Raw genomic sequence first — 25,943 nt, 5'->3', positions numbered from 1 at the left:
CACAACAGTGTAAATGCCTTTTATTAGTTGTCACAACCAACTTGGAGACAAGGACAGAATTATGGCTATAAGCCTGAATGTACACTTGATCCGTATTGTCATATAAAAATAAAGGTATAGCTCACAAAAATTGGAGGGCAGATTTATTTCCCCTCAATATCTTTAGTGTATGAAATCAGGAATTCAAAAACAGTGGATAAAATTGAACAGCAAAAACATGTCAGGAAATGTTACCTCTGAAGAGGTTTAGGTTTAGGGAGTGGAGGGAACCGTTACTAAAGTAAGGTGACAGTTTTGTTTTGACCATACATATATACTACTTTGATTAAAAAACAGTACCTGTTCATGTTATTTTACTTGGTGCCCAGGATAAATGTGTCACCACTCCACTGGAGCCCCTTGTAGCCTATCACCCATTTCTGATGTCCTCTGGGCTGGACTGGTATCAAAGCAGTTAACCGTGAGTCAGGGTGGTGCCCTCCAAGCCACACTCTCTCAGTGGCTTCACACATTTCATACTGGTCCCTGGTTTCTGAACATTCATACAGTGGATGAGGATTAAGCCCAGGATAACTACTGAAGAAATCCATCTCTCTCTCTCTCTCCCACACACTCTCTCTCTCTCTCTCTCTCTCTCTCTCTCTCTCTCTCTCAAACACACACACACACACAAATACATATGTCCTCACTGAGCTCTCAAAAGACAGATTTCAAATCAGTATTATTTTATCCTGTGCTTTCTTCACCCAGATTAATTTCCTTTATGATCATAACAATTTTCATTTACACAAGCAGCCAAAGCACATAAGCTCTCATTTTATAGAGACTCTAACGTGAGAATACAAAAAACAAGTAAGCATCTCCAATTACCAAAACATTTATGGTGTTACAATTTCATTTGCAGGAAAAGCAGCAGAGATAAGGAATACAAATAAATTATAATCTAAAGACATACATACAAAACTTCCTTGGATTACTTACTAAAATTCACCAGGAAGGTGAAAGGAATGTCAGTAAGTCTTTTAAGAACAATTGTAAGCACAATCTGACAGTGTTTTTCTCAATTTCCTGGCCACACCCTGAGGTTAAGAGGCACTGGACACAGCCAGCTTCTTCAAGTGATCCATGAACACCTGCAGGCTGACGTCATCAGTGAGGATGGGTGCTCCAGTTTCCTGAAATGTAACAACAAAGCTTGCTGGCAAAGACCTTCACAGCCACCTAGGATTGCTGCGCTAAGTCCCCTAGGCCTCACAGCGTTCATCCATGGCACTCGGCTCCCCAGTGCCCCATGCTCTGCTACTTTCATCAGAAGTATAACGTTCCTCAAAACCCTTTCCTGTGACCCAGCCACCCCTGCCTACTGCAGACACAGCTCTCAGTATATGTCTTTCTACCTCCTCCCAAGTCTGTGGACTCAGCTGAGGAATTCTGTTTAAAACAGATGTGTAGGAGTGTAGTCAGAGATGAGCGACACCACTAACAGATGGCATTTATGACAGGAGAACATGATCAGGGCTTATTAGTGTTATGGGGAAAAGGTCTGGATAGAAACCTCAGTTTGAAGCAAGATCTCAAATTTTTAAGGAAATAAGTAAAAAGCATGTACATACAACATATACAGGTTATATTACCTAGCAAACAGCTAGAAGTAGTGCTTATAGGTAATTTTCTTATTCTTTTAAAAAATTCAAACTTTCTAAACTATTGCTATTAGACAAATGTAAGCATGATCAAAATGTTACACAAAGAGATCCTGAAGTTCTGGGAAAGAGAAGACAATGCATTGTTCTCTTTCTTCCTAGTTTAAGTACAACTTAAATCCCTGGACATTGTAATATAAACCAAATGTAAGAACTTTGAAAGGGGAGACAGGCAATGGCAGACAAACCAGAGACCTTGGGAAACCAAGGACTAATTTAGTTGGGTTTTTCTTTTCACTTCATACATCTCAAATTTGAAGCTAATAAAGCTAGTCAAGTGGGCGTGGTGGCACACACCTTTAATCCCAACACTAGGGAAGCAGACGTAGGCGGATCGCCACGAGTTCGAGGCCACCCTGAGACTACATAGTGAATTCCAGGTCAGCCTGAGCTAAAATGAGACCCTACCTCAAAAAAAAAACCTAGTCAAATGAGTTAAAACTAAAGACATAACCAACACCATCCCCCCTGGAACTCGCACACACCTCAACAAGTGATGACAAGTTATATGACAAGTGATGACAAATTATAAAAAATAACAAGCAGATTAGCAGTTGATTACTGGTTATGGACAGGAGAGGGAGAAGGGAAGTGTGTGATGATTATAAAAGGCAATATGACAGATCACTGTGAAGATGATAATGTTCATCTTGACTGTCAATGACAGTATTATGGTTGTGTTATTCAAGTGCCATTTTTCAGGATGTTACCATTAGAGAAAAATTAGTTTTATAGGGAATCTTTTTGTACTATTTCTTACAACTGCAGATAAATTTATAATCTTACCTGTCCCCAGGCATACAGGTTATTGTGTGTCTGAGATGGGTTGACTTTGGACAAAAGGAAACGAGCCTTAAAAAAATTAAAAATAAAGATATTATTGTAACAAAAAGAGGTAAATATACTTTTACAATATTTATATGGTTAAATTAGAATTTTTTAGATTTTTTCCACTTTTTTTGGTTTATTTTTATTTATTTAAGAGTGACAGACAGAGAAAGAGGCAGATAGAGAGAGAGAATAGGCGTGCCAGGGCCTCTAGCCACTGTAAACGAACTCCAGACACGTGTGCCCCCTTGTGCATCTGGCTAACATGGGACCTGGGGAATCGAGCCTTGAACCAGGGTCCTTAGACTTCACAACCAAGCGCTTAACCGCTAAGCCATCTCTCTGGCCCAAATTAAGAATTTTTTTAACTGCACAGAAACCTATTGCTTTAGCTTAAGCCCCACTGCCTCTCCACTTACAAAGGATCCTGAAACATTGGCAATCTAATAGTTTTATATCAGGGCATGGAGGTAAACACTTAAAATCCCAGCACTTGGGAGAGAGAGACAGGCAGATTACAAATTTGAGAACAACATGGACTGCATAGTGACTAGCCTGGAACTAAAACAGCTTTAAAAAAAGAAAGAAAGAAAGAAACTCACCATTGGAAGATTACCTATACATCAGTTTGACACCACGTAAGATAGCAAACTGCCTATTTAGGCTTACAGCCGTAAAAGAGATCATGAAACAAAGAAACCATGACAGCTAGAGCTGGGCTCACCTGGCTGCCACCATGCTCCGTGTTGACATAGCGTGGCATCGGGAAACGAGCTTGCAAGATTTCTTGAGCGTCATCCAGTGGTGCCTGCAGAAGGTGCTTGAAGTTTTCATATTCCGGCATGTCCTGGTAGCCAGCTTTCCGCCACTGGGCTATAGTCTACACCAACACAAACCAACCAGAACTTTTGTTGGAACACTGATGGCAGCCTTCATGGACACTTCTGATATTCCTCCACCAAAGCCACCCAAGAATGGTTTCCAGTTAAGAAGCTGTATGCCAAAACTGAAACATTTCAGGGCTGGAGAGATGGCTCTATGGTTAAAGTGTTTGCCTGCAAAGCCTGAAGCCTGGGTTCAAGTTCCCATTATCCACATAAAACCAGATGCAATAACTGGCGCATGCATCTGGAGTTCGTTTGCAGCAGCTAAAGGCCCTGGCACACCCATTCTCTCTCTTTTCTATCTTTCTCTGCTTGCAAATAAATAAATATATACTGTTTGAAAAAACAGAAATGTCTGAGGGAAACTAAAGCAGAGCTGCCTAGAAAAGCTGGAGGGCACAGAGGGTATGCAGCTCTCACAGGAATGTCAGCTGTCAATCACACGGCCTTCCGGCTCTAACAGCATGTAGGTTCTAAGAGATTCAAGTCACTGCCCTTCCATTTTAGTTCCACTGCTATCATTCGATCTACCCCTCATCTCCTCATACCTGACCGAGAAAGGATCTATTGGCTGCCAACGTAAAAACTATGACCCTCGTCTTTTCTGTCCCCTCCCCCCGCTCTTCTTTTTGATTTAGTTTTTAGAAGTAGGGTCTTGTTCTAGCCCAGGCTGACCTGGAATTCACGACTATGTACTCCCAGGCTAGCCTCAAACTCACAGCAATCCTTCTACCTATGCCTCCCCAGTGCAGGGATTAAAGGCACCCATGACCACACCTGGCTTCCTTGTCTTTTCCTAGCACCACACACATTACTCCCTTCTTCCAGTCATGCACCCTGGGTGGGACGAACCCGTCCCTGTCCCCTGATCCTCCTGGGCTCTGAAGTGGGAGATAAAAGCTATAACAAATTATGAGTCTTAACAAGGCAATGAGAGGAAAATATTACTATGAAAAAGAAAGGTAATACAAACTGTGGAAAACAAAGACTATTTGTTTCCCCTACTGGGCTGAATACTTTCTGTGTCCCATCCTTCTAGACTCCTCAGTCACTAGCCTAGAAAATATCTTGCACATGAATAAAGAATCAAGAAATATCCACTAGCTAATTTATATAACTTTGTAAGTAGACTAATGATTTCTCTTGCTGATTAGGGCATACTAACACAGTAAGCAGTGGGGAGGTAAATGGAAAAAGAGCAACATAGAGTATGCATTTGATGTATTTTTAAAAATATTTTATTTATTTATTTATTCATTTTTTGAGGCAGGGTTTCACTCTAGTCCAGGATGACCTGGAATTCACTATGTACTGTCACTATGTGGCCTCGAACTCACTCCTACCTCTGCTTCCCGAGTGCTGGGATTAAAGGCATGTGTCACTGTGCCTGGCTCCATCTATTTATTTATTTGAGAGTGATGGAGAGAGACAGAATAGGTGCACCATGGTCTCTAGCCACTGACAATGAATTCTAGATGCATGTGCCACCTAGTGTATCTGTCTTTACATGGGTACTGGGGAACTGAATGCAGGTCCTTAGGCTTTGCCAGCAAGTGCCTTATCCAGTGAGCTATCTCTCCATTCCCATTTGATGTGCTTTAACAAAAGAACTGTGAATATGACACCTGCCAGAGGCTTCTCTACAGCATGCCCTTGGCTGCTTCTCTAGCTACCATTGTCCAGGTCTCAATTTTTTTTATAACTAACTATAAGTAGAACAAATCTTCCTCCATGGGTCGTAGAGTTCCTAACCAGCAGACTCAGGTTTGCAGAGCAAAAACTAAGTAGTTCTCCTATCTTCAGAACCCTCACTTGTACAAGAAGGTGCTCAACAAATAAGTCAATATGAGTAAACCCAAAAATGTCTATAAGGGGTAAGCTAAGGACAAATAAACCTACACGACCAATAAGAGCAACTAGCTGGCCACTGAATGGCCCTCGATCTAGGACCACTTCCGAAAGCCTAACAGCTGTCGGTGAGTAGCTAGCACACTGGGAATAAACATGTTGTAAAAGTTTCAAGTTATGAGACATTTACGAAATATTAGGCAACTAGTACTTTCTAAGTTATTAAGGAGATTCTAAAGCATCTATTTTCAGAGCATTTGAAAACTTCTAATGTTTACACTCCAGGATGCCAAATCAATTGCCAAAGCAATTTACTGAAGGTAAAGAATATAAAATAGAAGATAAACATCACTGTATATAATGTTTGATTAAAGGATTTATTTTTCCCATTAAGATGCAATCAATTCAAATAAACTATCTCCTTTTGGGGGGGGAGGGTTAGAGGTAGAGTTTCACTCTAGCCCAGGCTGTCCTGAAACTCACTATGTAGTCTCAGAATGGCCTTGAACTCATAGCGATCCTCCTACTTCTGCCTCCCAAGTACTGGGATTAAAGGCGTGCACCACCACACCCAGACCATCTCCTTTCTTAGGATATGAACTTGTAGAAAGAAATAAATTATCTTTTGGAAGCCATCCACAGCCAACCTAAGGACCCACAGCCCTCATGTAAGTAAATCTCTGTGCCAAATTCCAGGCTATTTCATTGATTAAAAAAAACTGCAGCTTGGGCTGGAGAGATAGCTCAGCGATTAGGCCCTTGCCTGTGAAGCTTAAGGAACCCAGTTTGAGGCTCAATTCCCCAGGACCCATGTTAGCCAGATGCACAAGGGGGCGCAAGCATCTGAAGTTCATTTGCAGTGTCTGGAGGCCCTGGCGCACCCATTTTCTTCCCCCCCCCCCCCCCGTATCTGCCTCTTTCTCTGTCTGTTGCTCTCAAATAAATAAATATTAAAAATAAAAAACGCAGCTCGGTTTGGAAAGATGGCTTGGTTAAGGCGCTTGCCTGCAAAGCCAAAGGATCCAGGTGTGATTCCTCAGGACTCACATAAGCCAGATGCACAAGGGGCACACGTATCTGGAGTTCATTTGAAGTGACTGGAGGCCCTGGTGCACCAATTCTCTCTCTCTCTCTCTACCTGCCTATTTCTCTCCCTCTCTCTCGCAAATAAATAAATAAATTTAAAAAACTGCAGTTCTAGCTGGGCATGGTGGCACATGATTTTAATTCCAGCACTTGAGAGGCAAAAGTAGGAGAATTGCTGTGAGCTCAAGGCCAGCCTGAGACTACAGAGTGAATTCCAGGTAACCCTGGGCTAGAGCAAGACCCTACCTTGAAGAAAAATAAAACAAAAATAAAAATAAAAAATAAACAAAACTGCGGCTTCCATCCTATCTCATAGACTCTGAAAAGATTGTAATGTGCATCAAGAGATTGCTGAGGGGCTAGAGATGGCTTAGCAGTTAAAGCACATGCCTGCAAAGCCTAAGGACCCAGGCTTGATTCTCCAGGTCCTACGTAAGCCAGATGCACATGGTGGTGCATGTGTTGGAGTTCATATACAGTGGCTAGAGGCTCTGGTGCACCCATTCTCTCTCTGTGTCTAATAAATAAATAAAAATAAATCTTTAAAAAAAGAGATAATTGAGGAAGATTAAACTGGTCTGGCCTGACAACTTATATATAGAAATGAATTATACTGATTTCAAAGGATCATTTGTGATTTACTTAAAGCAAATATTATTTATCTTCCAAATTACACAAGCATTCCAGGGACCTAAAGGAGATTTTATTCACTAGAAAAACCACTGTACTCTTTAACAGTAAACTGGGGATACTCTAAGCACAAATTCTTATTTAAAATGCCAGAAAATCCAAATTAAGAAACAAGAAAATAAAAACAACAGTTAAAAGAGAAACTTGCAATATCATCTTACCTCCCCAAGATAAATGACAATTTGGAAGAAGGTGTCCATCAGCAAGATTCTGTCTGCGAGGATGCTACTGCTGTCCAAGAGCACCGGCTACAGGAAGAGAGGGGCAGGGTATTGGTCCTCCTCCTTCCCCACCAGCAACCATTCCACCCCACACCTGGGGGTCCATAGAAAAGCCAGGAAGCAAGTTATACTTCCATTTTCTACTCCCCAAGTCAGTGGTTCTAAGTCAATTTTGTATAAGAAACAGGCTCTAAATAATCAGTCATTAACTGGAAAGAGAAAGTGATGGCATCTCGTGGTCTAGAAACCAGAAATAATTCTGCGTTTTGTTTTTTTTTTTTATTTTTATTTTTTAGGTAGGACACTAGCTCAGGCTGATCTAGAACTCACTGTTGTCTCAGGCTGGCCTCAAATTCACAGTGATCCTCCTGCCTCTGCCTCCAAAGCACTGAGATCAAAAGTGTGTGCCACCACTACTGGCCAGAAATAATTCTTAACACTTTCAGTTTTGTGCTAGAAATGTATTACATCAAGCTGATCTTTTTCTTAATTCTACTTCAACTACAGTTAGAATAGGGATGGCTATATGAAAAACACACTTAATACGAGTTTTCAAAGTGTACTACAAAATTTATTATGATTTGTATTCCAATAATAAAAATAACATTACTTAAGAAAACATTGAGCTGGACATGGTTGCACAAGCCTTTAACCCCAGCACTCGGAAGGCAGAAGTAGGAGGATCATTGTGAGTTTGAGCCCACACTGAGACTACATAGTAAATTCCAGGTCAACCTGAGCTAGCACGAGAGCCTACCTCAAGAAAACAAAATATAAAGTAAAAATAAAAAAATATTGCACCTAAGAATAACACATTCTGAGTTAGGTCTGCCTAGTTCTAGTTCTTTATTTTTATTTTTATTTTTGGGTTTTTTTTGTTTGTTTGTTTGTTTGTTTGTTTTTGTTTTTGTTTTTGTTTTTTTTGAGGTAGGGTCTCACTCTAGCCCAGGCTGACCTGGAATTCACTATGTAGTCTCAGGGTGGCCTCGAACTCACAGTGATCCTCCTACCTCTGCCTCCCAAATGCTGGGATTAAAGGCGTGTGCCACCATGCCCGGCTAGTTCTTTATTTTTGTATTTCTACTACATGTAACTTAAAATTACAGCTTTGATTTGGCCAGTCAGGCCAAATGAACCAATGGGTACAATAGTGGCATGTCTGTTATGGGGAAAACCAACCACCCTCTACTTTGACTGTAGGCCTGCTTCATGGGAGGAAATACATCCCTGATACTGAAAACCTACAACAGGGGTACTCATGAGCCCTAGGGGTATAATGTCTGCTGCTGTCTGGCTAAATGTACATTCTATGCTCACCAAACTTCCCAGAAAGCACTTCTTTTAATGTTCATACCCATATATTAATGCTACTCTCACTTTTGGTTAGAGAAGCTTCTCTTTTCAGATGGCAGTGACCTTGGGATGACTGAGAAGGCACGATGGTGCTGAGAAGACATGACAGAGGAGTGCTCAGCACTGCAGTATCTCTATCACATCAAGGCTCAGGTTCCATTGCAGAAGAGGTGGAAGAAAGAACATAAGAACCAAAGGAAGAGTAGGACTCCTTACAACATGCGCCTCCAGACACAAAATGGCCTGGATATTCATGACCTCACAGTGCCTGACACTATCTACATAAGACCAACATAATAGGAGGAAAAGATCATGATATCAAAATAAAAGTGATTTGAGAAAGGGAGGGGTATGATAGAGTAAAGTTTCAAATGGGAAAGTGGGGTGAGGGAGGGAATTACCATGAGATATTGTTTACAATTATGGAAGTTGTCAATAAAAATAAATAAATAAAATTACAGTTTTGTTGTTGTTTTTTACTTTCAAGATGATCATAATTTGGGGCTAGATAGAAGGTTTATTTGTTCAAGGCAGTTGTCACAGCCAAGCTTGCCAGCTCAGGTTCAATTCTCCAATTCCCCAGCACACATGTAAAGTTGCTTTCAAGTTTGCAGTGGCAAGGACCCAGTCTCAATGATGGTGGAGCACAAACAACTCCTCTGACCTTCATATGCATGTCATGGCATACATATGGTGTATATGTATGTATGTGTGTGTATACACACACACACACACACACAAATACCTAAATAAATTTTAAAAGTTTAGAAATTATTGCTGGCTTGCCTATCAGGCAACTTTTTTTTTCTATAAAATAGAACATGAGTACTTTAAAAAGTTTCTCCTGGAGCTGGAGAAATTGCTTAGTGGTTAAGGCACTTGCCTGCAAAGCCAAAGGACCCAGGTTCAATTCTCCAGGACCATGTAAGCCAGATGCACAAGGGGGCGCACACATTTGGAGTTCATTTGCAGTGGCTGGAGGTCCTAGCATGCCCATTCTCTCTCTCTCTCTCTTCCCCCCTCCTCAAATAAATAAAGAAAAACTAAAATATTTTCTAAAAATTTAAGAAGTTTCTCCTTTAGTGGACTAGAGACATGGCTCAGCAGTTAAGGCACTTGTCTGCAAAGCCTAACAATCTAGATTCTTTTTTTTTTCTTTTTTTTTTTTTTCTTTTTTTGGTTTTTCGAGGTAGGGTCTCACTCTAGTTCAGGCTGACCTGGAATTCGCTATGGAGTCTCAGGGTAGCCTTGAACTCACTGCGATCCTCCTACCTCTGCCTCCCGAGTGCTGGGATTAAAGGCGTGCGCCACCACGCCCGGCTCAATCTAGGTTCAATTTCCCAGTACCCAGGTAAAGCCAGATGCATAAAGTGCTGCATGCATCTGCAGTTCATCTGCAGAGGCTACAGGCCCTAGCATATCTATTCTCATCCTCATTCTCTCTTTCTCTGTGCTTGCAAATAGATAAACATTTATTTTAAAAAGTTTCTGCAGGGCTGTAGAGATAGCTTAATGGTTAAGGTGCTTGCCTGCAAAGCCAAGGGACCCAGGTTTGAGTCTCCAGGACCCACATAGGCCAGATGCACAAAATGGTGCATGTGTCTGGAGTTTGTTTGGATGCCCTGGTGTCCCTATTCTCTTTCTCTCTCTTCTCCCTCTCCCTCTCTCTACTTCTTTCTCTCTCTCTCTCTCTCTGAAAAGAACAAATATAAAAATTTTTCAAGTTTCAGATTTGGGATGGAAGGATGGCTCAGTGGTTAAAAACACTTGCTTAAAAAGCTTTATGGCCTAGGTTTGATTCCCCAGTACCCACGTAAAGCCAGATGCACACAGTGGCACATGCATCTGGAGTTCATTTACATTGACAAGAGGCCCTGACATATCCATACTCACTCTCTCTGTCTGTCTGCCTCTTCCTCTCAATCTTTCAAATAAATAAATTTAAAAGGGCTGGAGAGATGGCTTTGCCGTTAAGGCGCTCGCCTGCGAAGCCTAAGGACCCAGGTTCGATTCTCCAGGTCCCACGTAAGCCAGATGCACAAGGGGGCGCACGCACGTGGATTTCGTTTGCAGCGGCTGGAGGCCCTGACGCACCCGTTCTCACTCTCACCCACTCTCTGTCTCTAATAAATAAAAATATAATTTAAAAAAAAATAAATAAATAAATAAATTTAAAACATTTTATTATTCATTTGAGAGAGAGAAAGAAAAAGAGGAAGATAGAAGGAGAGAGGATGGGCACGCCAGGGCCTCCAGCCACTACAAACTCCAGACGCATGTGCCCCCTTGTACATCTGGCATTATGTGGGCACTGGAGAATCAAACTTGGGTCCTTGGGCATTGTAGGCAAGTGCCTTAACTGCTGAATCATTTCCCCAGTTCCCCCTACTTTTTTAAAAATACTCAGAAACAATGTTAATAAAAACACAAAGGGTTTTTTTTCTCTTTCTTTCTTCTTTATTTTCTATAGTTCTAAGACAATATTTTGTATAAGATAAAACCCTTATTAGATTAATTCCGATTCTCAGAAAAGCTTGTATGTCCAGCCTTACCTCTGGGGGTCCATGGAAGGAGTAAGAGTAGAGAATGGGCTGAATCATGATGAGGGACTGAGTCAGATCCTGCCGGGCAAAGTGGTGTCTGTAATAAGATGACTCGTCGGGACTGTTGTTAAACACTTGAAGAAATGGAGATCTTCTCAGATGAAACATGAACTGCATTTACAAAAGAAAAGAAAAATTAGGGGGTAGACAGGGAGGTAGATAGATAGGTAAAGTACCTGCCTTATAGCATAAAGACCTAAGTACATTCAATCCCCAGCACCCATGGGACAGGTGTGTTCCTGGAGCTTACTGGCCAGCTAGTCTACCTTATTAGTGAACTCTAGGCCAATGCTGAGGAATGACAACAGAGGTTGTCATCTGACCTTCATACATGTGTACATGCACAGACACATGCACCCACACATACGCAAACATGCGTATGTACACACAGAAAAAGAATATAGCTGTAATGTGGCACTGAAGAACCTAGACTGTAAGAAAAAGGTCTCCGAGTTCACAGACAGAAAGTACAAAGGACACCAGGAATTGGCAGACGCGGGAAATGGGAAGATACTGCTTAATGAGGACAGCGCTCCAGTGTGGCAGTTGTTTGCTTGCTTTGTTTTGTTTTTGAAATAGGGCATTGCTATATAGCCCAGGATGGCCAAAAACATGAAATTCTCCTCCCTCTGCTTCCTAAGTGCTGGGGTTATAGGTCTGTAAACCTGATTGAGGTCTGTAAGATGAAACGTTCTAGAGATCTGCTGCACAACAATGTGAAGGTACCTAATACTATATAACTACCCATTTAAAAAGGGTTCAGGTTGGACTAGAGATATGGCTCAATGGGTAGAATGGCAGCCCAGTATTCACAGAGCCTTGAGTTAAATCCCCAGCACCACACAAACCAGGTGTGGTAGTGCAGCCTGTAATTCCAGTGCTCAGGAGGTAGAGGAAAGAGAACCAGAAGTTCAAGGTCATCCCTGTGCTACACAGTGACTTCAAGGCTAGCCTGGGCTACATAAAAACCTATCCACACACAAAAAAAAGTTCAGATGATAAACTCTGTTATGTTTTTTATAACAACAGAGCTCTTGACAAGAATTACTGAATCTAGGCTGGAGAGATGGTTTAGCAGTTAAGACGCTTGCCTGTGAAGCCAAAGGACCCAGGTTTGATTCCCCAGTAAGCCAGATGCACAAGGGAGTGCATGTGTCTGGAGTTCGTTTGCAGTGGCTGGAGGCTCTGACATGCCCATTGTCTCTCTGTCTCTTGTCTTCTATCTCTTTGCTTGCAAATAAATAAAATTAAATTTAAATTTAAAAAAAGGAATTATTGAATCTCTTTGATAAACCTGTGTGAGGCTCTCTTAACATCCCTACTTTATAGGTAAGGAAACTGAAGCACCAAGGTCACCCCCATGGCTGACAAGCGGAGATGGACTCTAGTACAGTCTGTCTGGCTCAAGAGACTGGTTCTTTATCTTTACTCTAGAATGCACTCACAAAAAGGGGGGGGGCAGGGAAACCAACCAAACCTCATAGGAATCATCTCCTCCAGTGGTTTCCAAAGTGTGCTCTTAGAGAATTACCAGGATCTGGTGAGGGGGGAATCCAGTGGGACCCAATGGACCTGAAGTGGTGGGCACAATCAGAAAAGCACCAAATCTGTCTGCTTTCCACAATGGCTACTGAGCGAGGGTCCTCTGGAAGCAAGGATTTCACAGGCTCCCTTCTAAGAACCTCATCTAAAATGAACAGCAGCAAGGCCAGTGCCGGATGGCCACCCTGACTGGCCAGTCCAGATCTCTACCCACACTGCATGACCTCCACTGCTCAGGCATGGGCACCTGCAAGTCCCAGGACCGCAGCTACTGGCTGGCTGCATGGTACAAAGCACCATGTAAGTGCCGTACACTTGAGGGGCCTCGGCTCATGCAATGCTCAGAGCAATACACATCTCCTCACTTACAGAGAAGGGTGGGGTTCAGAAGAAGTGGCATAACCTTTGTCACCTATAGTCAGAGCCTCGAACCACAACGTCTTCACTCGTGTGCTGGTGGCACAGAGGTGAGTACTGCTGACTTCCAAAAGCTTCACTGTATTCTAAGAACACAGAGGTAATTTCTATCACAATTTATTCTTCTATATTTCTGAAAACATGCATTTCTTACCTGAGGATACAGAGAGAAAGAATCCGATAACCTGAAAGAAGTAGGGTCTTCTTTGTTGTACTGTCCAAACTTCTGACACTGTTGAAAGTGGAAGAGAGAAAGAGAAGAAAATTCCAAGTTAGTGTCATCTACAAAAATCCCAAGCTAAGAGATATGTTGTGATCTTAACTCTGTGCTTCCTTGAAGCACTTCTCAGGCACAAAGGGTAAAGGGCAGACAAATCTCCAGGAGTCACCTGGTCTTATTAATAAAGACTCTAGGAAGTAGGGCTATAATTCAGTGGCAGAACACACACTTTAGCATGCGCAAGGCCCTAGATTCAATCCCTAGGATTTAAAAGGAAAGGCAAATTCTGTGGGAAGAGCTGGACATTCTGCATCTTTAACCAACTCCAGGTAATGCTGATTTCCGAACCACCCTGACCACAGATGTGCTCAACGAACTCTCTAAGGCACCTCTTCAATATGATAAACCCTGTAAGACCACGTACACTAGTAATTACAGACATACCTCCCCCGTTCTCTCATTCAATTTGATTTGATTCTCTTTCAGTGGTAGGTTTCTGAACCACAATGTTCTCTCTTCCTGCCATATTTATTTCATTTTTAATCTTTTGTTTTATTATTTTATTTTTATGCACTTAATTTTATATTTCTATTTTATTTTATTTTTATTGACAACTTTCATAATTATAGACAATAAACCATAGTAATTCCACCCCACTTTTCCCTTTGCAACTCCACTCTCCATCATACCCCTCCCCCCTCTTAATCAGTCTCTCTTTTATTTTGATGTCATCATCTTTTCCTCCTATTACAATGGTCTTGTGCAAGTAGTGTCAGGTACTGCAAGGTCACGGAGATTAAGCCATTTTTTTTAAATCAGTGATTTTTTTTTGATTAACTTATTTAAGAGAGAGCAAGAAAGAAGCAGGAGGGGGGTAGGGTTAGCCAAGACAGAATGGGCATACCAGGGCCTCCAGCCACTGCAAACGAACTCCAGACACATGTGTCACCTTATGCATCTGGCTTACATGGGTCCTGGAGAACTGAACCTAGGTCCTTTGGCTTTGCAGGCAAGTGCCTTAACTGCTAAGCCATCTCTCTAGCCCTATTTGGGCCATTTTGTATCTGAAAGAGTCCTACCCTTCCTTTGGCTATTTTTTTTTTAATTTCTAATTAATTTATTTATTTGAGAGGGAGAGACAGACAGAATGGGCATGTCAGGACCTTCAGCCAGTGCCAACCAACTCCAGACTCATATGCCCCTTGTGTACTTGTGTTACGTGGGTCCTAGGGAATTGAACCAGGGTCCTCTGGCTTTGTAGGCAAATGCCTTAATGGCTAAGCCATCTCTCCAGCCCTATTTTTTTTTTTTTAATCTTAGAGACAGGATCTCACTGTGCAGTCCAGGCTAGGCTAGAAACATGATAATCTCTTGCATCAACCTTCTAAGTGCTAAGAGTACAAGCATGCACCACCATGCTCAGCCTAGCCATTATTTCAGGCCAAGACTTCTTCCTGCCACTAGTTTTCTGAAAACTCAGCCCTAGCAATTGCCTTCTGCCTATCAAATCAGATGACCTTTCAGTTCTCCAATTTTCTTAAAACTTTCTTCAGCTCCTAAAACAGTCGCTTTCTTCTGTCTCGTCACATCTGTAATCGGTCTGTGGGTTCCAGGCTCCTTATCCGCCCTCTCCTAAGTGTGAGCTTCTCAGAGGTTGTAGTATTTGCCCCTCCCTGCTGCCCTGCTCTCATTAATGAACACCAGAAGCAGACCAATGTCATCCAAGTCACTCGCATAGCCTAAGCTGCAGATGGGACTTCCGCCTAACCGTACAGTCACTTTCTTTGAACTAATTTTTCTAGTTTACATTCAGCCTATCAAAGATACATTTTTCCAATTTAGAAAAAGCAAAAAACAAACAAAAAAAAAAGGTTTGCCTTCTACCCACCCTAAAGTTGCTCTCCGTTGTTTCTACCTCACCATCATCCTTGCTGTTACCCACATCAACACTGCCTCTGTGTGTGTGTGTGTGTGTGTGTGTGTGTGTGCGTGCGTGCGCACGCATCCCCCCATCTATCTATCTATCCTTTTTTTTTTTTTTTTGAGGCGAGCCCAAAAGACTAGCCTTTTCTTTTTGGTTATGCAAGAGAGAAGAGAGGAGACAGAGGGAGAAGGGGAGGGGGAGAGAACTGGCATGCCAGGGCCTCCAGCTTCTGCAATAGACTTCCAGATGCATGTACCACCTTGTGCACACATGTGACCTTGTGTGCTTGTGTCACTTTGTGCGTCTGGCTTACATGGGACCTGGAGAGTTGCACATGGATCCGTAGGCTTTGCAGGCAAGTGCCTTAACTGCTAAGCCATCTCTCCAGCCCAACAATGACTTTCTTACTGCTATGACAAATATATGACAAGAAACTGAAACAAAGGTTTCATAAGGGTTTTGTCCCTCTCTCCCTCCATCCTTCCCTTAATTCTCTTTCTTGATCCAAATCTTCTGTTCCCTCCATTTCTATTGACACCCTTGTCTCAGCTCCCGTGAGCCTACAAAATCATCCATCATAACAATAGCCCTTTTTCCATCCAATTTTCCTCATATGGTGGTATTAAATGTAAACACAGTGTTGTCCCATGCTTTAAAATCATTTGTGAATGACAGACAGAGCCCAGGGGATGAGTATGTGCACTGGTTCTCAGTGTCCAGAACTAGCCCACTGAAGCCATGGTGGCAACATTAGACAAGCCTGCCCCCTGCCATCCACTGGGTTCCCCCTCTGCCAAGTACCTGCATGTTGGGTTGGCGGACCTATTGGAAATTTCCTTTGACAACCAAGGGATCTGAAGTATTTGCTCTGTTGTTCTGTCATGAGTGGGAAAGGCAGGCTTCCAGATGTGAGATGGACTCAAGACAGGTCATCAGAAAAGGAGAAGCTTGGTGTTGCAGACACCAGACACTGCTCAGCTGTGCTGCCCACTTGACCTACCTACCAGTGACCATCCAGCAAGTGATCATCTAGGCGCATGAGATCTGCAGCTCACCAGTTCCTCCAGCCCAAGACCTGCAGCATCCCCAGGGTCCCACCAGTATTTCAGGAGTGGAGTGGTAATTTCCATGAAGGCTCTGTGTGGGGACAGCTTTCTTCCACTGTTTAAAGAGGGGTCCTGCCTCCTCAGCTTTTTTTTAAAAAAAACTAATTAATTTACTTATTTATATACTTGAAAGAGAGAGACAGATATAGATATATAGAGAGAGAATAGGCAACCCTCTAGCCACTGCAAACGAACTCCAAATACATATGCCACCTTGTGTATCTGGCTTATGTGGGTCCTGGGGAATTAAACCTAGGTCCTTTGGCTTTGCAGGCTAGTGCCTTAACTGCTAAGCCATTTCTCCAGCCCTTCCTTAGCTTCTGACCTCATGCCTTTCATAGTAAAAAGGATTTGGGGATTTTTGTTTTGTTTTTCTTTTGAGAGGGTTATTTGCTTTTGGTTTCCTTTTGCTTTTATTTTTGGCTTTTCCTCTCTCTGTCTTTATGTAGACCAGATATTTGAAAGGGCAGACAATGACTATAGCTGTGCTGTGCAGCTTGTTTAGATGTGATTTGGGGACCCTCTTACCTAGGATGAGAAATGGGATCTTGGATTCACCCAGTGTGCTGAACACTCACCCTCCCTTCCCTCCAGTTCAGTACCTGTTTCTCCTTTCAAATATGTGATTGTATTAGCTCTTTCCATATAAAAGGACTCCTTATTTAAATTTTAAAAAATACACATAAGAGGGCTGGAGAGATGGCTTAATGATCAAGATGCTTACTTGCCTACAAAGCCTAAGGACCCAGGTTTGATTCCCAGTACCCACCCACATAAGCATAAGGTACAGCATCTGCCTGGAGTTTGTTTGTAGGAGCTAGAGGCCCTGGTGTGCCCATTCTCTGTCTGTCTGTCTCTGTCTCTCTTTCTCTCTCTCCCTCCCTCTTTTTCTTGCTCAAATAAATAAATAAATAAATAAATTATTATTATTTTTAAATCACATAAGGGGCTGGTGAAATGGCTTAGCAGTTAAAGGCACTTGCTTACACAGCCCAAGAAACCAGGTACAATTCTCCAGTACCCATGTAACAAAGTGGTCAATGTGTCTGGAATTCATTTACAGTGGCAGGAGATCCTGACACAACTACACACACTCTCTCTCTCTCTCTCTCAAATAAATTATATATGTATTTTTTTTCTTTTTTTCCCCCGAGGTAGGGTTTCACTCTAGCCCAGGCTGACCTGAAATTCACTATGTAATCTCAGGGTGGCCTCAAACTCAAGGCAAACTTCCTTCATACCTCCGCCTCCCAGGTGCTGGGATTAAAGGCATATGCCACCATGCCCAGATTCAAATAAATATATTTTTTAAAAGAATCACCCATAAGTCTTCACTGCTTTCCATAAAGTTAACGCAGAATCAAGGTTATCCTGTCACTGCTCCCCACTGCCCAAATGGGTCTTCTGAGAGTCTGGCCTCTCCAGTGTCCCCACCTCCACAGGATGGCTCATGCTAAGCCTCCACAAACCAGGTTTTGTCTTTTCTCCTATTGTCCTCCTCTTTATAAGCTCTGATTCAAGGTTGATATCCCACACTAAGCCTTCGTAATCCTTAGACATTAATCATCTGTTTTCCTTTTGTTCCCTAGAGGAACAATTTTCAAATTTTGTTTGAAATGTAAGACATTTCCTGGCAAATGGTTCCACAAGATGGCAAGTGCAAATATAGGGCCAAAAAAGTAGTCACACTGGTTTCCTTCCTGAGCCTTTGATGGTATACATGCTGTGAATCACCCAGAAGGTACAATTATCCATGTACCCATATGAGCCCAATTTCACCCTTTTGTCAATGAAGGGGTGTGGACCTCTATGCACCGTCAACTGGCATGATGCTGAGCCTTGTCAACACCAGGAGACGGAGGCAGGGGCAGTCAGCTTTGGGGTGAAGAGTGCTCATGCAGCAGCTTCCTCGGCGCCACATCCTTCAGCTCTGAGGCTCCTGAGGGCTGACATCCTGGAGCACACGGCAGCCAGAAGCTACCTCAGACACACCACTACCTGTGTGCCTCAGGTGGGAAATGTCACAGGAACAGCCTTCCTAGCACCCAGACAGTGGACTTCATCAAGTTCTAAAGAATGAATTTCTAGCAAGTTCCTCTGGCATAAACTGGCCATGACAATTTCTTTGCTACAAGACTCAACAAGCCATGCTATGTTCTTCCAACTAGGACAGGACAAGGCCTGGGGAGGAGGGTCTCTTCACTGAGTGCTCTCAGCTTCCCCTTTTATCAACTAGTTCTCTTCACTTCCGGTAGCCAAGGCCTATGTACTCTACTCTGCTGTCTCTATTTTTGGTACTAAGGATGGAATCCAGGACCTGTGTTTGTTAGTCTAGCACTCCACCACTAAGCTACAGTTCTAGCCCTAATAATTCTTTATATAAAACTTTTTTCTTTGTTATTTTTTGTTTTTCAAGGTAGTGTCTCACTCTAGTCCAGGCTGACCTAGAATTCACTATATAGTCTCAGGGTGGCTTCAAACTCTCAGCAGTTGTCCTAGCTCTGTCTCCCAAGTGCTAGGATTAAGACGTGTGCCACCATAATTGGCTTGTTGCTTTGTTTTTGAGACAGAGTCTCACTATTTGTTCAGACTGACCTTGAAGTCACTGTGTAGCTCAGACTGGCCTTGAACTAGTAACCCTCCTGCTGCCCCCTCCCCTAGGGTTATAGGTATGCACTACCATGCATGGGTTCTTTCCTTTATTTTTGAGGTAGGGTCTCGCTTTAGCCCAGGCTGACCTGGAGTTCACTATGTAATCTCAGGGTACCTCTGCCTGCCCAGGGCTGGGATTAATGGCATGCACCATCACGCCCAGCTGGTTCCTTTTAATTACCACCTGACATCCTGATTGGGCCTGAACAGATACATGAGGCATTTCCCTAAATTCACTGTGCCTAGATTCCAATTTCTAAAAACAACTATGTAGATCTGGAAGGGAACCATAAGAGAAATAGTCACAAAATAACTCATTTATTTCAGCAGTAAACATGCACAGATTTACACCACTCCCCAGCTGTTCCATGTTTCTTGTCAACTATAATATTAGTCCTTGAGGGGAAATACACATTTAATTAATTTTTTTATTTTTTATTTATTTTAGCTCAGGCTGACCTGGAATTCACTAGTCTCAGAGTGGTCTCCAACTCATGGAGATCTTCCTACCTCTGCCTCCCAGAGTGCTGGGATTAAAGGTGTGAGCCACCAGGCCTGGCCCTCACGTTTAATTCTTCAAACCACTCTCAGAGTGTCCACAGTTTAGACTAAGGAAAGCAATGATGGCATTCTTGCTGACTGGCTGTGTAAGTAATGGGTTTATATGGCACTTTTTGTTTCTCAAAAATAGAACAGAGTTGGGTTGGAGAGATGGCTTAGCCGTTAAGCACTTAACTGTGAAGCATAAAGACCCTGGTTCAAGGCTCGACTCCCCAGTACCCACATTAGCCAGATGCACAAGGGGCGCATGCATCTGGAGTTTGTTTGCAGTGGCTGGAGGCCCCAGTGTGCCCATTCTCTCTTCTTTCTCTCTCCCCTCCTCCTCTCCCTCTGTCTGTCTCTCTCAAATAAAAAAATACAATAAAATAAAATAGAACAGAGAAATAAGTCATATGGAAATCTACTGTTTTGGACAGTGGCGCAACTAGAAGCCACAGATTGTTACCAGAAAATTTTCAGTGCCAGGGATGGGAAACCTTCCAGTGAGTTATTTACCAGGGAGATCCCTGATGCCCCTAAAACATTACAGACCACTGCTGAGGTTCTTGGTTTCCTACCAGAAATAGATGGTAAGACCCTATTGCTAAAGACTCCACATACTTGGGATGCAAGGTCACTGAGAAATCCTGCTGCAGCTCAGCTGAAAACTTCCTCCATGTAGACCAGCTGACTGAAAGCTGAAAAAAGCTACACTGCATACAATTCAATGGGAGAGAGAAATTACCAGTGGAAATAAACAACAGTGGACACTGCAAGCCTTAAACTTAGCCATCCAGGCTGAATGAGCCAATGGGTGCAATAGTAGCACATCTGTTTTGGGGGGAACCAACCACTCTCTAATTGGAGGCCTGCTCCACAGGAAGGAATACATGCCTAATACTGAAAACCTATGACAGGGGAAATCATGAGTTCTAGGGGTGTAATGTCTGTGTGTCTGCCTAAATGTACATAAATACTATGTTCACCAAACCGCCCAGTAAGCACTTCTCTTAGTGTTCATACCCATATATTAATGCTACTCTCACTTTTGGTTAGAGAAGCTTCTCTTTTCAGATGGCAGCGACCTTGTGATGACTCAGAAGGCACCACAGTGCTAAGAAGAAATGACAGAGGAGTGCTCAGCACTGAAACATCTCTATCACACCTTCCAAGACTCAGGGTCCATCATGGAAGAGGGGGCAGAAAGAATGTAAGAGCCAAAGGAAGAGTAGGACTCCTTACAATGCAATCTTCCAGACACAAAATGGCCTGGATATCCATGACCTTGCAGTGCCTGACACTACCTACACAAGACCCTCATAATAGGAGGAAAAGATGATCCCATCAAAATAAAAGAGGCTGAGCATGGTGGCACATGCCTTTAATCCCATCACTTGGGAGGCAGAGGTAGAAAGACTACTGTGAGTTCGAGGCCAGCCTGAGACTACATAGTGAATTCAGCCTGGGCTAGAGTGAGACCCTACCTCAAAATAAAAACAAAATAAATAAACAAATAATATATAATAACCATGGTTTATTGTCTATAATTATGGAAGTTGTCAATTAAAAAAAAAAACAGGCCGGGCGTGGTGGTGTACGCTTTTAATCCCAGCTCTCAAGAGAGGAAGAGGTAGGAAGATTGCCATGAGTTCAAAGCCACACTGAGACTACATAGTGAATTCCAGGTCAGCCTGGATTAGAGTGAAACCCTACCTCAAAAAACAAACAAAAAACAAAACCAAAAAAACAGAACAGAGAGCAAGACTGTACTTAATGCCATTGCTCTCAACTTACCAGGCGGATGAGTTGTCGATCCAGCCACCGCAGCACGTCAGGCCCTTCTTCCGACTCTGCCCGAAACACTCCAAGCCGTGCCATCAGGACTGCTGCGGCCTCCTGGTCAAACGCTGCTTCTATGTGCTTGAGCTGGCTCTGTGCATCTGCCCAACTGACAACCCAGAGTTAGTGCCAGACCTGCCTCACATGAACACAAATCACTGCCTTTGTCTACGGAAAAGTTTGCACTGCATTTTCACTAAGGAAGTTTGACATATACTTCCAGCCACTTTCATGTGAACTTAGAAGGCTGTAAACTCAATTAGAGAGAGCTTCCTGTAGGACAGGACACAAAATCAGACTATCAAAAGGTACTAAGAGCTAGGTGTGGTGGCCCATGCCTTTAATCCCAGCACTTGGGATGCAGAGGCAGGAGAATTGCCATGAGCTCGAGGCCATCCTGAGATTACATAGTAAATTCCAGGTAGGCCTGAGCTAAATGAGACCCTATCTTGAAAAATAAAAGGTACTAAGTCACAATCCAGTGTTCCTTTCCCTATGCCAATCCTTACAAAAATCAAAAGTGTTTAACAAAATTTTAAAAAGGACTTCTCAAGGGAAATACTTAGTAGCAGAGGCCAGTAAGTTAAAAAGGAGGCATAAAGGGAAGAGAAAGGAAGGGAGGAGGGTACTTAATAGGTTGACATTGTATATATGTGAGTACAATGATTGAGATGGGGAGGTAATATGATGGAGAATGGAATTTCAAAGGGGAAAGTGTGGGGGGGAGGGAGGGAATTACCATGGGATTTTTTTTATAATCATGGAGAACACTAATAAAAATTTTTTAAAAATTTTTAAAAAATGACTTCTCAGCCTTACCTCCATGGAATAAAGCTAGCACATAGAGATAGATGTTCAGGTGAATAAAGATATGAACAAAGTTAAAAGACCAGATCATATATATGCAATAAACATAATACTAATTATGTTCAGAATACATACAAGTTTTCTAAACTAATAAAGGGGAAGAAAAGGTTTTCTACAGTTGAACATGCTGGCACATGCCTGTAATCCCAGCATTGGGAGGTAAAGGCAGGAGGATGAGATATGGCTACACAGTGAGTTCAAGGCCAGCCTGAACCTCAAGACCTCGTCTCAGAAGGAGGAGGAGGAAGAGGAGAAGAGGAAAGAAGAGGAGAAAAGAGTGGGAGGAAGAGAAGAACGGTTTTATAAAAAATGGACAAAGAAGCTGGGTGTGGTGGGGCATGCCTTTAATCCCAGCTCTGGGGAGGCAGAGGTAGAAGGAGCCCTATGAGTTTAAGGCCAGCCTGGGACTACATAGTGAATTCTAGGCCAGCCTGTGCTGCAGCAAGACCTTATCTCAAAAAAAAGAAGGACAAGGTCTACCATAGAAGAATATGTTGATCAGTGGAGAAATATAAATAAAAGTGAGACATTGCTCGATTTGTTAGTATTTTCCACTTCTAATGTTAAAGAAGCAACAGGGAATTCTCCATACTCTGTTGGGGAGAATACAAACCTAGCTTCTTAGGACAATAGTTTTACAGAATCCATTGGAAGCTTATTCTTGTAGGTTAGTGTCAAGACTCTAGAGGGTCAGCCAAGAACGCCTGATCAAATAAGCTAGTGAAAACCCTTCAATGCAATCAGAAAGGCGAGTTCAAAGAGGGTAAAATTTCTCGACATAGGAAAACCAGTCAGTGGATTAAAGGAAGCAAATGGGATGCTCACTTGCGGGCAATGGTGGTCACTCGGATGCGCTTCTGGGTGCTGGAATGTTGATACTGTGTCACAAACTGGATGGCGCCTCGGCCTCCCTGGGGAATTGGGGAGTTGTGCTGCAGGGTAAGAGGTCACACACCTGGTTACTGTCACAAGCATGATTCAAACACAGTGAAAGAGCCCTAGTGCTCTTCTAAAACAGTTGGAGTCAGATTCTTGAACATTGTCAATGTATACCCAGGACCTGCACATTTACCTGGACAGACAAGGAAAAGGGGGAGAGAGGAAGAAAGAGGAGAAGAACCACCATATTCACATGGACTTAAGCTCACGGGGCTGGGGCTGTGGCTTGTGGAAGTGTGTGCACACAATGCCTAAGAACCTGGGTTCAATCTCCAGTATCAGAAGAAATTAACCTGAACTCCCAGTGTTCAATTTGAAATGCTTAGGAATGAAAAACACTGATGACTGCATCAAAAATAAGCCATGCCATGTGTTGTGGTACACACCTTTAATCCCAGCACTTGGGAGTCAGAGGTAGGAAGGAGTTCAAGGCCACCCTGAGAACACATAGTGAACTCCAGTTCAGCCTGGGCTAGAGGGAGACCCTACCTTGAAAATGAAACAAAACAAGCCCAGGTGCATACCTGCAATCTCAGCACTTGGGAGGCGGAAGAGAAGAATTGGGAGTTCAAGCCTAGACTGAGCTTGGACCCTGTTTCAACCTTCCCTTCAAAAAAGAAAGAGCATCAGGGGCTGTGGAGATGGCTCAGTGGTTAAAGGTGCTTGCTTGCAAAGCTTGCAGGACCTGGTTCAATTCGCCAGTACCATGTACAAAGTGACGCATGCATCTAGAGTTTCTTTACAGAGGCAAGAGGACCTAGTGTGCCTATTCTCTGTCTTTCTTCCTCTCCCTCTCTCTTCCTTTCCTTGCAAATAAATACTTCTAAAATAGAGCATCAAGGGACTGGAGAGATGGTTCAGCAGTTAAGGTGCTTGCTTGACTATAAAGCCTAATAACCTGAGTTTGATTACCCAGTACCCACAAAAAGCAAGAGGCACAAAATGATGTGAACATCTGGGGACCATTTATATGGATTAGAGGCCCATATTCTCTATCTCTCTCTCCTGGGTGTGATGGTACACACCTTTAATCTTGGCATTCAGCAGGCGGAAGAGGTAGGAGGATTGCTGTGAAATCAGGCCAGCATGAGAATACATAGTAAATTCCAAGTCAGTCTGGGCTAGAGCAAGACGCTACCTCAAAAAAACAAAAAAGGGAGGGGGCATCAAAAATAAAATAAGACAGCTAGAGAGGTGGCTTAGCAGTTAAGGACACTTGCCTGCAAAGTCTAAGGACCTAGACTCCATTCGTCAGTACCCACATAAGCCAGATGCACAAGGTGACACATGCATCTAGAGTTCCTTTCCAGTGGCTGGGGACCCTGGCATGGCCATTCTCTATCTGCTTCTTCCTCCCTCCCATCTCTCTTTCAAATCAATAAATATTTTTTAAAAGGTTTGAAAAAATGAAATGGAGCAAAATGATATTTAATAAAGCAGTTAGCAGCTACAGGAAAATGTTAATTATAGAATCTAGCTGGTGAATTGACAAATGTTCACTGGACAATTCTTTTAATTATTCTTTATGTTTGCAAATTTCCAACAAAACACCGGAGAAGGATGGACACTCTCAAAGTTAACCAGCATTATGACATTTAGTATGACATAAGTCATTATTCTTCTAATGACCCTGTTACTCAACAAAGAACTTTATCTAATTCTAATTAAAATGCTGGAAGGAGCAAAAAAGGAAGGAGGCCAGATTAGCACCATGCCTCATATGATTCTAGTCATCTCAGCTTATGGAGGATGTGGCCAGAGAACACCAATTTCCAATCAATCAGAAGACAGGGCACTATTATGAAAACATAAAGAAATCCAACCCACCTGATTGACAACTTCAAAGTAGATGCCAAGTGTGGATGTGGGATCCAGACCACAGATCTTCCATTGACTTGTACCACCAACTCCAAGCTCCTAGGATGAGAAGAGAAGTTGTAAAAGTACACACAAGTAGCCCTGAAGGTAACCACTGATAAAAAGTACAGAATGTGTACAGTCAGTCACTTAGAACATGTACTTCAAATTAAGATTTTTACATTAGCACTGTGAAGGATTTTCATAACTTCATATATGGCACATCATATTATATATATGGCACACAACTCAAACACTTCAGTTAGCATAGAGTCAGGCAAGGTTGGAGAAGAATGGTGATGGAGAGGAATCCACTGCTTAGCTTGACGTGTCATCTACTTCTGTCATCATCAACATTATAATAAAACGAGCTCCAGATCCCCCAGAAAATGTGTGACACACAGAAGCTTTAACTTGAATCCAGTGAAACCTTTAACCCTAATTTCCATTTATTTATTTATTTATTTTTATGACAGTGAAAGAGAATGAAAGAGCGAGAACTGACACACCATAGCCTCCAGCCACTGCAATTGGACTCCAGACCATGCACCACCTTGTGCACATGCGCAACCATGCACTTGTGTCACCATGTGCATCTGACTTATGTGGGACCTGGAGAGTCAAACATAGGTCCTTAGGCTTCGCAGGCAAGCACCTTAATTGCTAAGCCATCTCTCCAGTCCCCAATTTCCATTTTACAAGAAATACCAGGAAGAATGCTGAATGTGGTAGTGCACGCATTTAATCCCAACACTTGGGAGGCAGAGGTAGGAGGATCACCCTGATATTACGTAGTGAATTCCAGGTCAGCTTGAGTTACAGTG

The 25,943-nt window shown here is 42.7% G+C and overlaps 1 protein-coding gene across 1 annotated transcript in view; it reads right to left on the bottom strand.

Moving 5' to 3' along the window:
- Positions 1 to 3: 3 nt before the first annotated feature.
- Positions 4 to 25,943, bottom strand: part of Sec23b (SEC23 homolog B, COPII coat complex component) — a 52,836-nt gene continuing 26,896 nt past the window's right edge. The window contains exons 12-20 of the mRNA XM_045156712.1: positions 25,090 to 25,179; positions 23,149 to 23,255; positions 21,412 to 21,565; positions 13,330 to 13,407; positions 11,166 to 11,327; positions 7,201 to 7,287; positions 3,256 to 3,411; positions 2,490 to 2,555; positions 4 to 1,175 (exon numbers count right to left, since the gene is read on the bottom strand). Coding sequence (XP_045012647.1) covers positions 1,086 to 1,175; positions 2,490 to 2,555; positions 3,256 to 3,411; positions 7,201 to 7,287; positions 11,166 to 11,327; positions 13,330 to 13,407; positions 21,412 to 21,565; positions 23,149 to 23,255; positions 25,090 to 25,179 — 990 coding nt within the window. The 3' untranslated portion in view covers positions 4 to 1,085. The remainder of the gene's footprint in view (positions 1,176 to 2,489; positions 2,556 to 3,255; positions 3,412 to 7,200; positions 7,288 to 11,165; positions 11,328 to 13,329; positions 13,408 to 21,411; positions 21,566 to 23,148; positions 23,256 to 25,089; positions 25,180 to 25,943) is intronic.

This window comes from Jaculus jaculus, chromosome 8 (assembly GCF_020740685.1).
Source record: "Jaculus jaculus isolate mJacJac1 chromosome 8, mJacJac1.mat.Y.cur, whole genome shotgun sequence".
In the NCBI taxonomy this organism is placed as follows: Eukaryota; Metazoa; Chordata; class Mammalia; order Rodentia; family Dipodidae; genus Jaculus; species Jaculus jaculus.
Note: the sequence above shows the minus strand (reverse complement) of the source record. Positions and strands in the feature narration are given on the sequence as shown.